This window comes from Hevea brasiliensis, chromosome 9, assembly GCF_030052815.1.
Source record: "Hevea brasiliensis isolate MT/VB/25A 57/8 chromosome 9, ASM3005281v1, whole genome shotgun sequence".
NCBI classification, from domain to species: domain Eukaryota; kingdom Viridiplantae; phylum Streptophyta; class Magnoliopsida; order Malpighiales; family Euphorbiaceae; genus Hevea; species Hevea brasiliensis.
The window spans coordinates 82,973,897-82,990,466 of record NC_079501.1 but is presented as its reverse complement, the minus strand read 5'-3'; the positions used below and the strand labels follow the sequence as shown (position 1 = coordinate 82,990,466).

The 16,570-nt window shown below is 33.5% G+C and overlaps 1 protein-coding gene across 1 annotated transcript; it reads left to right on the top strand.

The window, feature by feature from the left end:
- The first annotated feature begins 14,087 nt into the window (after window positions 1–14,087).
- On the top strand, window positions 14,088–15,802 carry LOC131182915 (uncharacterized). Its single transcript, XM_058152353.1, has 3 exons — window positions 14,088–14,222; window positions 14,643–14,914; window positions 15,025–15,802. Exons 1-3 carry the CDS (start codon window positions 14,088–14,090, stop codon window positions 15,800–15,802), a joined length of 1,185 nt encoding a protein of 394 aa, XP_058008336.1.
- The last annotated feature ends 768 nt before the right edge of the window (window positions 15,803–16,570 follow it).

Genomic DNA, 16,570 nt, shown 5'->3' with positions numbered 1-16,570 from the left:
TCATCTATGAATACCACAACAAACTGGTCGAGGTATAGTATGAAGATAGTGTTCATCAGATCCACAAAAGCAGCCGGAGCATTAGTTAACCCGAATGGCATGACTAAGAACTCATAATGGCCATAACAGGTTCTGAAGGCAATTTTAGGAATACTCTGCTCTTATACTTTCAGCTGATAATAACCTGATCTCAGGTCAATTTTGGAGAACACAACTGCACCCCTCAACTGATCAAACAAGTCATCAATACGGGGCAATGGATATCTATTCTTTATTGTCACCTTATTCAACTGCCGATAATTAATACATAAGCAGAGAGTGCCATCCTTCTTCTTAACAAACAACACTGGTACTCCCCAAGGTGACACACTAGGGCGGATAAAGCCCTTGTCAAGCAACTCTTGCAACTGCACTTTTAACTCTTTCAATTCTGCAGGTGCCATTCTATATGGTGTTATAGAGATTGGGTCCACACTAGGCATAACATCAATCTCAAACTGCACTTCTCTTTCTGGAGGTAATCCTGGCAATTCATCAGGAAACATGTCCGGAAAGTCACATATTGTAGGGATGGCCCTCAGTGCTGGACTCCCCACTTGGGTGTCTATCACATGTGCCAAGTATGCTTCACACCCCTTTCTGATCATCCTTCTGGCTAGTGCAGCCAAAATGATATTTGATGGCAGTAAATGCCTCTCCTCATATATTACTATATCACCGTACAGAGGGAGATCAAAAGTGACTGTCTTTAGTCTACAGTCAATCATGGCGTGATGCCTGGCTAACCAATCCATGCCCAAGATAATATCGTAATCTCTAAAGGGCATTTCAATCAAATCTGACAGAAAAACATGTCCTTGGATCACCAAAGGACAGTTTCTATAGATTATGTTAACCCGAACTTCTTGTCCTAACGGACTAGTTACTAGCACTTCAAAATCCATTTGGACACATGGAATAGCAGGTGAACTGACTATGCTAGCACTAACATACGAGTGGGTTGAACCCAAATCAAACAACACAAACACTTCTTGATCAGAGAGATAAAGAATGTACCAGCTATAACATCAGAAGTCGTAGCCTCTTCTCGTTGTCTCATTGTATAAGCCCTGGCTGAAGCACCTCCTTGTGCTGACTGACCAACAGTGCCCTGACTGCCAGAAGCAGTGCCTCTATCTCTACCTCTTCCTCTGCCAACCGGTTGTGAACCTCTGGGAGCAGGACTCTGAATAAATCCTTCTGCAGTCGTAGGAGCTGGACCGAATCTAGGAGCACTAGTGCAATCTTTAGCAAGATGGCCCTTGCCTCCACAGTTAAAGCAGGCTCCTGTTGCCCAATAGCATTCTCCCCCATGAATCTTGCCACAAGTCTCACAGGGGCTGGGAGGTTGTGAACCCCTGCTCGACTGTTGACCAGACCTAGGGGGTCTCTGTCCAGAGAATCGACCCCTTCCAAACCTTCCACCTCGACCTCTGCTAGGTCCACCAAATTTCTTCCTCTTCCTAGAAGTACCACTAAGACTTGGCTCTACTGACTTTTCCCCCTTATCTTTCTCTGATTTCTTAGCTTTCTCTGATTTTTCTTTTGCTGGGGTTGCTTCTGATTCAATTCTTTCCAACTCAAGTGCTTGAGAGATGACTTCTGAAAAATTACTATGTCTGAATCCCACAACTTGCATCCTCAAACTGGGCTTCAAACCAGTCTAAAATCTCTTGCATCTTCCTTGCTGGTAGAAAGGAGACTCCCAGCATAGTGGCTTAAGCGGGAGAACTCCCTCTCATATTCTGCCACTGTTCTGTTGCCTTGCTTCAGACTTAAAAATTCTTGCAATTTCTGATCAACATATGCATTTGGGACATATTTCTATTTGAACTCTCTGATGAAGTCATCCTAGGTCAGTACTGGTGGTTCTACCAAGCTGTGGGGGATGGTCTTCCACCAATCATACCATCCCTTGCAGTAGTGACACGGAGTATTCAAACTTCAGTTCATCTTGGCAGTGCAATTTCTTAAATACTCTGTCCATCCTCTCTAGCCACTGCTCTGCCTCTAAAGGGTCTACTGTACCCTTAAATTTCGTAGCCCCATACTTCAATAATTTGTCATACTGTCTAACTGGAGCTTGAGGTTGCACCACAGCAGTCTGGGGTGAGCTTGAGCAGGCATACCCCCAGCCATTTGTTGAAACATTGTCGCCATCTGTTGTGTGAGCTATGCAGGAAACTGCGACATTTGTGGGGCTGGTGCCACTGACCCACTGACATTCTGTAGAGCTGGGGCTTCCTCTTGTGCCTTAGCTTCAACAGATTGCCCAACTGAGCGATCCCCTTCTTCCATTTCAATCTAGAGTAGGATATCTCCTGAACAAAAAACACAAGGTGCTTTCCCTTCGTTAGTTCATATTTATGATGTAATGCACTGTATATAACAAATAAGGACATTGAGTAGTTGTACTTAGCAAAGAAAAGACACAAATTCATAAGTAAAACATACTTCAAAAAAATTTGCTCTGATATCACTAAAACATATCACACCTTACCCCTCTGTAAGGCATAACATGATCCCGTAGAATACCTAATGAACTACCGAACTTCACCTACTGAAACTCATTAAGTACCCTACAAGGGATTTTAAAACAATTTTCTTACTTTTATAAGCGGTGAGCATTTTCTAATAGATATTAAAATCATTTATTCAAAGTTCTAAAACTAGTAAAAATTTTTGTTCCATTTTGTCTTTCCGCAAATTTTATAAAAATTTCGGCAGAGTACCATCTGTATTTTGAGAAAACAGTTCTTCAAATACCTGTAAAAAGCATTTCCAAAGATTTATCTCAATAACTTCATCAATTTCACAACCATTCCAACTAATTTCAATATCATTTCTCAATTTCCAAAATTCAACAATCATCAAAATACTACCAATTAATTTCATTCAAATTAAAACAAAATATTTCCATTCATATTTCATTAAAGATAAAACAATTTATATACATCATTCCAAAAATTTACATTAGGAAAAATCCAAACCAAAATTAATTACAAGCTTTATACTACTCTATACAACTTTATACAACTGCTCATAACCAATTTTACATATCCATACAGTTACATACATCAAAATAGTTTTTACAATTAGGGTATAAAATATACCCGATAGAACTTCAGGGTAGGTCACTCCACAATTCTCAGCAGCTCACTCTGCTGCTCCTCTAGTCTCTATATCTGCGACAGCAATAACAGCTATCGCTGAGTACTAGGACTCAGTGGTGCACAACATACTAAAATAATCTTTATGCGGAATTTAAAACATATTTATTCAAAAATTAAACTGAACATGCGATATCAATACAAAACATGATTTACAAGATTTTAGTTCAAACAATTTTATTTCAAAAGTCTCAAAACAAATTTCATAAAAACACAGTTATATCATGCCATTCGAAACAAATATAATCTCAATAGCCAGAGGCTAAGGAGAAGTCACATCACAAAGCTAGCTAGCTCAAATATATGGGAACCCATTCTTTTTCTTCTTCTACTGGCACACACCTCAACACTTCAGCCAGAGAAGGAATCAAAATTCAAAACTGATTTCTCCCACTAGTCATGCTAGTGAGGTCTTCAAATATATGGTCATGACACTGTGGTTTCAAAACTTATCTTAACAATTTACTAAACATTTATTGCCATTTCAAACATACACAAATAAACTTTCAACAATTCAAAGCAAAAGCATGATACACATTTCATGCACTTTGTAAATGAATTTTAAAGCATATTGATGTTGCGCACAAACCTTATACGAGTCGCCTCTTGGCCTTGATTCGATCCCTCGTGTTCTTTCCCGGTATTCTTTTCCACTGAAACACACAGTTTCACAGTGTTTCAGTATCATAACTTAGCATAAATCTAAAAATAAATTCAAATTCACTTTTATCTAGCTTATATATGCTAAACTTGGCGTTCTTTAAAATTCGTATTTCGAGGTTACTATTCACTATACTATTCAAGTCAATTTGTTGACTTTCTAAGGCTTAATAGGTATAGGAATTCCAACTATACTCACATACCACATTTTGGTCACCAATTTTGTTGGTTTTTGTTGTTTTCTCAAAACTTAAGTTTTTTAGGCAAATTTGCAAATTTTCAGTTTTGGTGTCTTATGTTTTACTGTTCCATTGGTCATGTTGTTGTTAGAATTTGGCTAAGTTTTCTGCATAGAAATTGTTTCTTATTGTCTTAACTTTATTCTCCTTTTTGAATCACTCTATTTGGAGTTTTGTAGCTCAAGTTATAGCCATTTGAATCATGGCTGCCGGATTGGCCTAACCCAGATTTCTGGGCACCAAAACTAGTTCTGGCAGTTTTAAGTCACTAACTTTGGGTGGCTAAATGACTTGGTTAAGGGCATAATTTGGGTTTGTATTCTTCATGAAAGTTTTAGGTCTATATCTCAGCTTTCTATTGGTCAAAGTTCAGGTTATTTAGACCTGCCTAGCCCAAGTTATGGCCAAATGAACAAATACTGTTCATTTAGTCATTTTTGTACAGGTCAGATTGCCTAATCCGGATTTGGTCAATTTGTTTACTGGGTTTTGGTCACTTTTTGGGCATGATTTCTAAATGAAAAATGTGTCATTTTGTGTCTAGTTTTGTTCCCAATTGGCCTCACACCAATTGGGCTTGTAAATTTTCAGTTTTGGTCCCTAAAAGGGACCTTGGTCATGCTGCCTGCAGCATGTCCCTAATCAACCCAAATTTAAACTTAATTCTAACACTTCCAACATACATCAATTGGTCACAAATGACCATTTCTCAACTCCAACAAGGTCAAACACATCATTTAACAAATTTTCACATTTTTGTCTTCCAAACCCTAGGTGCCAAAACCCTAACTACACTAATTGTTACATTTAATTAATTCTAAGCATACTAACATCACTCCATCACTCAATTAAGCTTCCTAACATAATTAATTGAGCTAAAACACTTCAACATCTCCTAATCCCATGGCTGCCAAATTCTCACTCTCATTATTCAAGCATAGTTTTCTTTATTTCTAATGAAATTTCATCACATTTAAACTTAAATTCATGCATTTGATAAAAATCTAAGCTTGAAGTTACACTTACCTCAATTTGTGAATTCACTAGTTCTTCAATTCTCCACTTTCCTCTTCCTTTTTGTTCACAGGATGCTTATCAAGATCCAAGAATAAGATTTACTTAAAGGAGTTAAGGAATTTGTAGAATAAAATCAAGCTTTTGAAAGCTTGAGATGGGTGTTAATGGTGGAAAGGAATGAGAGAATTGAGAGAGAAAGGGAGGGACGGCAAGGAGAAGATGAGAGGATAAAAAAATTATTTTTCTTTTTAATTTTAACTTTATTTATGTCACAATTATCTCTAATTTTCATAATTTACAAATTTAAAGTAATTAGGTCATGCATGATGTCATACTCCTATTTTATTTTCTTTTCTTTTTCCTTTACTTTTCTATTAGTTCTTTAATTTAATTTCCAATTCCAAAATTTTCTTTTCTCTGATTTTATTTGACAGTTAGGTCAGGAGTCAGCTCTCCAGGTCAGTTGACCAAATTACCCCTCGCCGGTTCGACCCGGTTTGCAAATAATTCAATATTTCTTCTAGATCCCTGACCTAATTATTTGACTGGCTTAACAATTCTTTTTTATGATTTTCTCTTTTCCACTATGTTCGCAATAGTCCTAAGGACCGCAGCGTCATATTTTACAGTTCGAAATTTGAGTTTAAATCGACTTCGCAATCCTTCCCGAAAAGGTCACCCATCGCTGTGACTCTCGGCTCATTTAACTTCTTATGTTTAGGGCTTATCTAGTTATCTTAAGTATGGTTCTAATCCCCTTAATTGTCTGGACCGACACTGGTCATCGGATTAGTGAAATATGCCAGGCTATGCAAATAGGGGTATTACAAAATACTAGAGTTTGATGTGTCCAATCACCGTTTGGCTTGAATTAGCCTATCTTTGTTGCTTGACAATAACCTAATTCCTTGCACCTATTCACAATACCTTCCCAATTCAATTGCTCACAATTCATCCAGTGACTCAATATATATACTCCCCCAAAATACTTAATCAATGGCCTATCACTAAATTACCACCCACAAAAACTTGAACAGGGAAGCTATGACAAACATAATCAGTCAATCAAAAATGGCAATAAGTCACAAAATACATATAATTAACCGTAAACTGAATGTAACCTCTACATCATGAAGTCCTAAAACCATAGTGCATGCATAATAATTTTATATATAAGGTTCACCAGTACACATATATAACTCAAATTAGCATTAAAATATGAAGTTAACAGACTCATCGTGGATTATTAAACTCTTTCTCGCGTAATATAAAAATTAACTCATTTGTGGTTGCTTCAAATATTCTGTCTACACGCTCTTCACCTTCCCCTTTTGTCCCATTATCATAGATAAGGACCCATGATAATGGCAGGCCTTCTCTCTCTTAGGAACAATTGCGCAATTATGTTCTCTCTTAGGACCACTTTCTGATGTAAAGTTGGAAGGCTTTTGAGGAAAACTTCTCTCAGGCTATATTTTATGTTGGTTTGGGATTAGGGATTTTGATTTTGGGTTAGGTTGAGATTCTATGAACCAATGGTTTGATTTGGCTTATGTGGCATTTTTCATTAAAAAAATTGAAAACAATGCCACATGTCTAGCTTATGTGACATATTTAAGTTTTAGTTAAAATTAATTTTGGTCATTGTACAAAATTGTGGCTAAGGTCAAACATTTGGCTACTTTACATACAAATTAAAATTATGGATATAAATGTGAATTAATGCAAACGTTTAGTATTTTTTTTTTTTTTTGGTACAATTGGCCTAGTTTTAATTATACACTTTCTCTTCATGACCACCAAATTTCATCACACTCAATGGTTATCAAAATAAAATTATGAAAGAGTGATAATGTTGGACATTTAATGGTAGCCGTAGACAAGTTGAAAAAGAGAGTAAAAATTCAATTGATAAAAATTGGATAAAACTTTAACAATTTTTAGAAATTTAGATATTTTTGCCAAGATTTAAATATTTGGATTAGATTGACAAGACATTAAAAGGTTTGACTCTTCTTCTTTTTTATATATATAGTTACACCTTCTAAAAATAATTATAATTTCACTTGGAAAATAATCATCATTCTTTTCTTCTTATTTAATTTTTCATATTTATTTATTTAATTATGGCTAAATAAAAACAATTAAAATCTTTGCATTATTTTATTTTAGTTAAATATTTTAATTTTATCAATCTGATCATAAACCTTTCATTATTGTAAATTTTAATAATAAGTTTAATTAAAACAATTAAATTCATCAATTGATAAAAACACTTGAAATCTTTTTGCTCATTAATAATTTTATCCAATTCTTTTAATTTTATTAATTTGTTCAATAATTTTTAAAATTTAAATTAATTTTAGCAAACTTCGTATGGATAAAAAATATTTGACAAAAATATATCTAATATTGTTATTTTAACTTTTAGAATTTTTCTTCATATTCATACTTATAATTTACACTTTTTCACAATTTTATTTGAAAAGGGAAAGACAAATATATTATATTTTGCATAAATAAAAATAACTATTCATACAAAAAATAATATAAAGAATTTGAAAAATCTAATAGTTTTGATAGAGCATGTAGATTAGCTAATAAGCAGATTGTGTGCTCCACTCTTCAACTTTATAGTATCTTTTTTTTAGCTTAGTCAAATAACCTCCAAATTAGATTTCCTATTAGATGAAAGATCTACACTCGTGGAGCACTTTTCTCCAAAAAAATCATATCAACTGAGAAAAAAGAAAAAAAAATAACTATATTAGAGAAGAGAAAACACTATAAAAACTTAAGATTTATTAATAATGACATATTTAAAAATTTATTTACTCAAAATCTATTAATAATGATAAATCTAAAGAGATATATTTAAAATCTGTTCTAAAATCAATACAGATCTGAGAGTTATTAAAATAATTAAAAAATTAAAAGAAAAGGAAGGTTGCCACCGATAATAATACTCACAAGTGATCACTCAAAAAAGAGATCAAAAGGAGAAAAAGGGAAAAGGTGAGAAAAATAAAAGGGAAGAAGAGGTTTATAGAAAAAAGACATAACAATAATGTATTTAAGAAGAGTAACATATATATATATATATATATATATATATATATATATATATATATATATATATATATATATATATATATATATAAAGTTGACCAAACTTTTCCTTCAAGTCATTATGCGTTCTTACCTTTGAAATGCCATATAACCTTTTATAAGAAGTATATATATAAAGTTGACCAAACTTTTCCTTCACGCTGACACGGGGCGTCCGGTCCTTTGAAATGTCATATAACCTTTTATAAGAAGTATAAAAAGTATAAAAGGTTATGTGGCATTTCAAAGGAAAGAACGCCACGTGACAGCTTGAAGGAAAAGTTTGGTCAACTTTTTATATATATATATGTTACTCTTCTTAAATACGTTATTATTATGTCTTTTTTCTACAAACCTCTTCTTCCCTTTTATTTTTCTCACCTTTTCCCTTTTCCTCCTTTTGATCTCTTTTTTGAGTGTTTAATTTTTAACACATAATTATTCTTCTTATAAAAGGTTATGTGGCATTTCAAAGGAAAGAACGCCACGTGACAACTTGAAGGAAAAGTTTGGTCAACTTTATATATATATATATATATATATATAATTTAAAAATTTCAATAATAAATCTAATGTAGTTATTTTACACATTAATTTTGTTAAAATAAAATTTTCTATTCATCTAAATTTTACTCAATTTAGAATACATTATATATATAACACGATTATAAAATATATATATATATATATATATATATATATATATATATATATATATATATATATATATATATATATATATATATATAATTTAAAAATTTCAATAATAAATCTAATGTAGTTATTTTACACATTAATTTTGTTAAAATAAAATTTTCTATTCATCTAAATTTTACTCAATTTAGAATACATTATATATATAACACGATTATAAATTTTTTTTTTTTTGCAGTTTTTATTTTTATAAATGTACACATCAAGCACATATTTAATCTCTATTCCACATTATTAGAAAATTTAAAATTTAGTTTATTTTAATAATTATAATTTTAAAATAATAAAATATTTTCCAATATCTTTTCAATCACACCAAAATAAATATTTTTTAAATTAATATTTAATTGTTTTTTAACTTTTTAATTATGATCTCAAATAAAAATTTATTAATTAATTGCAATACTATATATGTTGATACACATAGTGTTCATATCTATTCATTCGTTATTTTAATTAATTTTAGTCTTTCAATCGGTGTAAGTATTTTAAGATTACAATGTAACCTTCTTGCTTTTATATGGTAACTGTTAATTCAATTACGATCCAAATAAAATTTTATTAATTAACTGCAATACTATATATGTTGATACACATTGTTCATATCTATTCATTCGTTGTTTTAATTAATTTTCGTCTTTCAATCGGTGTAAGTATTGTAAGATTACGATGTAACCTTCCTGCTTTTATACGGTAACTGTTAATTCAATTACGATCTCAAATAAAATTTTATTAATTAACTGCAATATATGTTGATACACAGTGTTCATATCTATTCATTCGTTGTTTTAATTAATTTTCATCTTTCAATCGGTGTAAGTATTTTAAGATTACAATGTAACCTTCCTGCTTTTATATGGTAACTGTTAATTAAATAATATTTCTTAAATAAAATAAATAATACTTAATAGTTTCTATTTTAAAGTTGACCAAAAATTAACTATGTGATATTGAATTAGAACTTACATATAAATTTTACATTTATATATTATATTTATTAGTGAAATATATTATATTGTGACACTTTTTCTTATAAAATAATTTTAATCAACAATTATAATAACTTTTTGTAAAAAATATCTATTATTAGAGTTCACCTAAATACATAGTTGTACTCTTTATATAATCAATAAAATTTTTCTTAAAAGATTGAGAACTATTTTTCAAATTTTCCCCACAATGGGATAGTAATTATTTTTCTGTATTTCCTTTTTATTTGATTCATGCATTGAATTTGTTGTGATATTTCAAGATGATGATGATATAATGAAATATGATATAATATCATCTCTCAATTATATTTTTAGCAGTTGTTGAAAGATAGATAACTAATATGATTACATTAAAAATTTAATTACAAGCAAAGATGATTGAAAATTTAAAGTTACAGTATCAAAATTATGGTCTGTCTTTTATAAAATGGTAATTACTCTTTTTAATTTATTAGATTATTAGAAAATGATGATATTTCAATATATATATATATATATATATATATATATATATATATATATATAATTTAATTTTTATGAAATTTGTGTGTTTTATATCATAAATTAAGATAATACTTCTTGTGAAAAAATTATTTAAAAAAATATATTTGATTAATAGAAAATAGTATTATTTCTAAAAAATATAACAAAATATTATTTTTAATTAATAATGATGTTATATATTTTATTAATATTGAAATTAAATAATTCAATTTGTTATTATTAATTTAATAATTTTGTATTATATTAATTAAAAAATATTATATATATATATATATATATATATATATATATATATATATATATATATATTTTGAAGTATAATTATTTTTTCATTAATCTAATATATTTTTAGATTAATATATTTTTTGTAAAGTGATTACTCCAAAAAATAAATATCACTTTGCATATATTTATGGAATAAGATATAAAAATTTTATAAAGTTTAGATTATTGTGAATAAAGTAATTTTATTATAATCATAAAAACTACTTGTAACACCCCAAAATTTTAAATTTTATGAGCATTTTTGGTATTTTAATTTTAATTAAATTTTAGGAATTTTTTTGAGATTTTTCGAATTTTAAAAATCGGGTTCGATTTTCCGAAAATATAAACTTTAATGATTTTTAAAAATTAATTTAAAGACCACGTGGCAAAACTAAAAATATATTTGGAGTCTACGTATTTTTCTGAATTTTTCTGGAATTTTTTCAGAATTTTTGGACCTCGTTTTTTGTCCCGAGGTAGAGTAAAAATTCAAAATTTTGTAACCTGAATCGGACCGGCCGAATCGAACCGGACCGAATCAGACCGGCTCCCTTTTTCTTCTTCCCTTTTCTTCCACGCGTCCCGACCTCCTCCCATTCTTTCTTTCTTTTCTCTCTCCTACTCCCCCTGCCACCCCAGCTCACCGGCGCCGCCTCCCAGCCATCCCAGCCGACCGGCCGCCGCCCCAAACGGCAGGAAAACGCGCGCGAACGTCCTCCCCTGCGCGCGCGATGTTTTGACTTCCCCGGTCAAAATCCGGCCGATCCGGCCACCAATCGGATCGGGTCTTGTGTCTAAAATCATCTACTCGACGAGAGCTTTCCATAGACAACAAGAACACCGAAATCCATCGAGCGGTTTGTTCAATTTTTGCCCGGGAAGTTTTTAGCCCATTTCGACTTTTGGGCTAGATTTCTCACAAACCGTGAACCCCACGAGAAAACCGAGAGTACCAGCGCGCTCCACTCGTCGAGAGCTTCACGGCGACATAAATTTCTAATTTTTTCCACACCGTTTTCCAGTGGGTCCCACAGAACTTCGCAGTGTATTTCCGAGCATTAAATGAGCTTAGAAAATTCTGAAAAATTTATGTACTAACCCCCGTGTTATGGGCTTCGTGTAGGTATCCTCAATTCGCGAAAATTAGACAGTTGTCCGGGTTTGTGAATTTCCAGCCAGACAGACCCGTTACCGGAAAAGTCTCCGAATTGGATCGAGGTTTTGGCTATTCCCCCATTGTCAAACGTCCCGAGCGCGTCCCTGAAGTCTGAATCGGCAAAGGTAAACCCGAACCTTGCTTTTTCGTAATTTTCTAGTGCTTAAATAGGATTAAAAATCCATAAAATATTCGTGGTAGCTTAGAAAATTATGATTCTTTTTGCAATAGCTTAGTAATATTGCTAAGGACTGCGGGGCAAAATTTTAGAATTTTTAGAGCTTATTTGGGCAGTTTTTGCAAAAATGGTCAATTATAAGGACTAAATTGAAATTTTACATATTGTGATGGATGATTGATTTGATGGGCCCAGGAGGGGCTGTGTGATGTGATTGAGTTGTGGAAATATGGATTTTGAGTATAGAAGTGTGTTTTGAGCCCTTTTGCAGGTTGGGTAGGTCCTAGGTATAGGGGAGACTCTGCTGGATTTTCGGCACGACTTATGACGTATTTGGTCTTTTTCTTTATTTGTATTGAGTCAAATTTATTAAATAATTGTAATAAAATTATCAGGTGAGCCGGGACAGCCTTCTTCCTCCGCCCAGCCGCCTCAGTGACCATCGTCAAGTCTGTGAGTAAAATATTAATTTTAATTGTAATTTCGATATTATTATATGTTCAGCATGCCCATGCATCACTTATATGCATATATTTATGTAGTTAAACTCTAGGCACGATTTATATTGCATTGATAACTGTTAAAGTGCCATGATGTTGTTGTGGTAATTTGGAGCAATGTGCGTGCGTTGGCGTGCGTGTGATGTGGTGTGGACTATGGATAGGACGGGTAGTCACAGCTTGAGTTCTTCGCTGAGACCCGATCCTTCGGGGGGTAGTCACAGCTTGAGTTCTTCGCTGGGACCCCCGATTTGGTTTATTAAGCGAAAGTCCGGCTTGAGTTCTTCGCTGGCACCAGGTTGGATTTAAGAGAGCTGTATAGGGGATCAGCTCCCATATATTATGATTGATGCTACAGGGTGCGTGAGTGCTCCAAATTACCTTTTTGATGTTGTGATGTGAAAATGTTGTTGATGTTGCATTTCACTCTACAGGGTGCATTAGTTTTAGATAGTTATAGAGATTATGGTTAAAATTGATATTTTACTCTCTGAGTCAAACGCTCAATCCTGTTCAAAAATTTTTCTAGGCCACAGGAGGATATTTTTGAGGTTAACCTGCTTTCTCCCTCGCAGGTCGATTACTAATGTTTGTATAAACTTGTTAAATCTTAGAATTTCCGCATGTGTTAGAAATGTTTATTTGATTTGGGTCTGTAAACTAAATTATTATTTTGGACCTGTAAACTTAATATTCTATGCATATTTGATGGATTGGATGAGGGAGCTGAGTTCCCATTTATTTTTATGCTGATGAGTATGTGGAGGGTGAGCTGAGCTCCCCAATTGAGTATTTATTGTGTTTACAGGTCGGGTGTGTCAAAAACTCCCCGTTGGAAAGTCCATTTTATGGTCGGACTCTGTCCGTTTGGTTTCTTGAATTTGGGCCCAAATGGGCCTTAGAGTTGGGTTAATGAACAGTTAGGTTTACTACGGGCCTCGGGGGCTTTAGGCTGGCCCAGGTCCTAGTGCCGGTCCGGCCCATAGGTTGGGTCGTGACAAATGTGGTATTAGAGCTTAAGCTCCAGATTCATAGGGAATAATTGTCTAAAGTGTTGGGAAGAGTCTACTAGGAGTCACATGCGGAAAATAGGGTTCACATTCGTCTTGCATTGTCATCTTTGCTTCTAGTTTCTGCTCCATATATTGTGTGTAAATATGAGTCTATAGAGCTGTGTAATTTGCAGTTTTGAATTTTGTGGGCTAATGCTGCTGAATTTCAGGAAAATGCGTAAAAGCAGGAGAGCTGCCACTGCACCAGAACTAGATGTGCCTGACGAGGTGTCAGCACATGATGAGGCGCCTGCCCCGAGGAGGCAGGGTAGGAGGCCTAGAGCTGCTCAAGTAGAAGAGCAGCTGCCACCAGTACAGGATCAGTCTTTTATGGCACAGGGTCCCATGGACCCAATGGCAGCTACTCTAGTTGGGTTGCAGAGAACCATCGATATGATGGCACAGTATATGGTCCACCCTCCACACATCAAATAAGTGATCAACTACTCATTCAATATTTTTATAAAGATCTTCTTCCTACTAATAGAGGCATGATAGATGCAGCTAGTAGAAGTGCTTTGGTAGATAAAACACCTGAAGCAACAAAGAACTTGATATCACACATGACTATAAATTCACAACAGTTTGGAGTGAGGAATGATCTACCTACAAGAAGAGTCAATGAGGTAAGTACATCTTCCTTAGAAAATCAAATAGTTAATTTGACTTCTCTTGTTAGCTAGTTGGTTGTAGGGAATGTGCAACAAGTGAAGACATGTGGTATATGTTTAGCATAAGAACATCCAACTGATATATGTCCTACATTGCAAAAAGATTCCATTGAGCATGCAAATGCAATTGAAGGATTTCTTGGTCCACCACAAAGGAAGTATGATCCCTATCGAAACACATACAATCAAGGATGGAGGGATCATCCTAACCTTCGCTATGGCAATCAAGCCCAAAGAAACATTTTTCCTAATTGACCTCCTGGTTTTAACCAAGTGCCACCTCAATTTCAAAGGCAACCATAACCAGAAGCTCAATATCTTTAGAGGATATTATCAAATCTCTTGCTACTAATATTATGAATTTTCAAAAAAGAGACAAGGGCAAGTATCCAGAATTTGGAGAATCAAATGAGCCAGCTAGCCACATCAGTTAGCAAATTGGAAGCACAAGGGTCTAGTAAGCTTCCTTCTCAACCAATTAAGAACCCAAAAGAGAATGTGTGTGCAATTGTGTTGAGAAGTGGTAAGGAAGTGGAAGCACCAAGAAAGGAGACAACTCCAGCTGAACAAAAGGTCTACCATAGAGTTGAAAAAGAAAAAGAAGTTGACAATAAGGAAAAGTGCAAGAGACAGAAGTCCAATCAAAGGTAAGTCCTTTTACACCTCTCTCAGATTATAAGCCTGTACCTCCCTTTCCTAGCAGGTTTGCAAAAGCGAATAAAGAAAAGTAAGAAAAGGAGATTTTGGATGCGTTCAGGAAGGTGGAGATCAACATCCCTCTTTTGGATGCAATCAAGCAAGTGCCAAGATATGCAAAATTCCTCAAAGTGTTGTACGCATCCAAAAAAAAGCTAAAAGGTAATGAGAAGGTAAGTGTGGAGGGAAATGTCTCTACTGTGATAGAAAAGAAATTAGCTCCTAAATGTAAAGATCCAGATACATTTACTATTCCATGTAAAATTAGTAATACTAGATTTACGAGGGTTTTGTTAGATTTAGGAGTATCTATTAATATCATGCCTAGATCCATTTATGCTTTTTCAAATCTTTGGCCTTTAAAAGAAACTGGTGTTATCATACAACTAATTGATAAATCTAATGCATATCCTGATGGGGTAATTGAGGATGTTTTGGTTTATGTCAATGAATTGGTTTTCCTTACTGATTTTTATATTTTAGATATGGAGGATGATAATTCTCCTAATATTACACCTATATTATTAGGAAAACCATTTTTAAGTATTTCAAGAACTAAGATTGATGTGCATGATGGTTCACTTACTATGGAATTTGATGGTGAAATTGGGCATTTCAATATTTTTGATGCCATGAGACATCCTACTGATGTGCATTCTATTTGTCATGTTGATATTATTGATCCATTAGTGCAGCAAACTTTTAAGTTGGATGGTGAAGACAAGCTGAATCTAGCTATTAGCTACAATGTGGATAAAGAAAGTAAGACCAATTCACAAAGAGAGCTTGCCATTGGTGAAGAGTGGGAAGAGATTTTAAAGTTCCTTAATGTTGGATGAGAAGAAGGCTTGAAGTCGTGTAACATCCTCACTTTAGCTAATCAGTACGTTCTACTGTTCCGGTGATCAATGTCAGTCTGAGCAGCTAGAATATTTGGAATCATAATTAGACTAGAGTGAGGAGTTATAAATAAATCAAATAATGATAAGAAAATGAAGGAAAATTTTTAGAAATGAAATACACTAAGGTTAAATGAGCTGTAGCCCCAATGATGAGTGACCCTAATGGGAAGTGATGGCGAAGGCCGTTAGTAACCCTAGACCCAGGGGAAAACTTCATGAAATAATTTTTGGGACCTCAAGAAAGGATTATTGGGGTCTCAATGACAATAAAATGCTAAGAAAACACAAAGAAAATTTAATCAATCGATACACGCAATTTTGGCTCATTAAGCTAAACAGAGGGTATTTTGGTCATTTCGTCTTCAGAGATGATTTTTGACCAACTTGTCCAATTAAGTATATAAATCATATGATATCAAATATGAATAAACATTGCTAAAAATGAAATTAGAAGTGAGTAGTAAAGAAAAGAAAAGAAATAAGGATAATATTGATTTATTGGGTAAGCATGAGGTCATTTAAATTTTTTGGCCAATCAAAATGTAATAAATTCATTATAATGTAACACCCCTATGTTCGGTAGTGCGTTCTGCTGTCCCGGTGACCAGTGCTGTCCGGACAACTAGGATGCCTAGAACTACACTTCAATAAGAGTGAGGAGACATAAAATAATGAAATACAAGAAAAGGAAATACAAGAAAAACA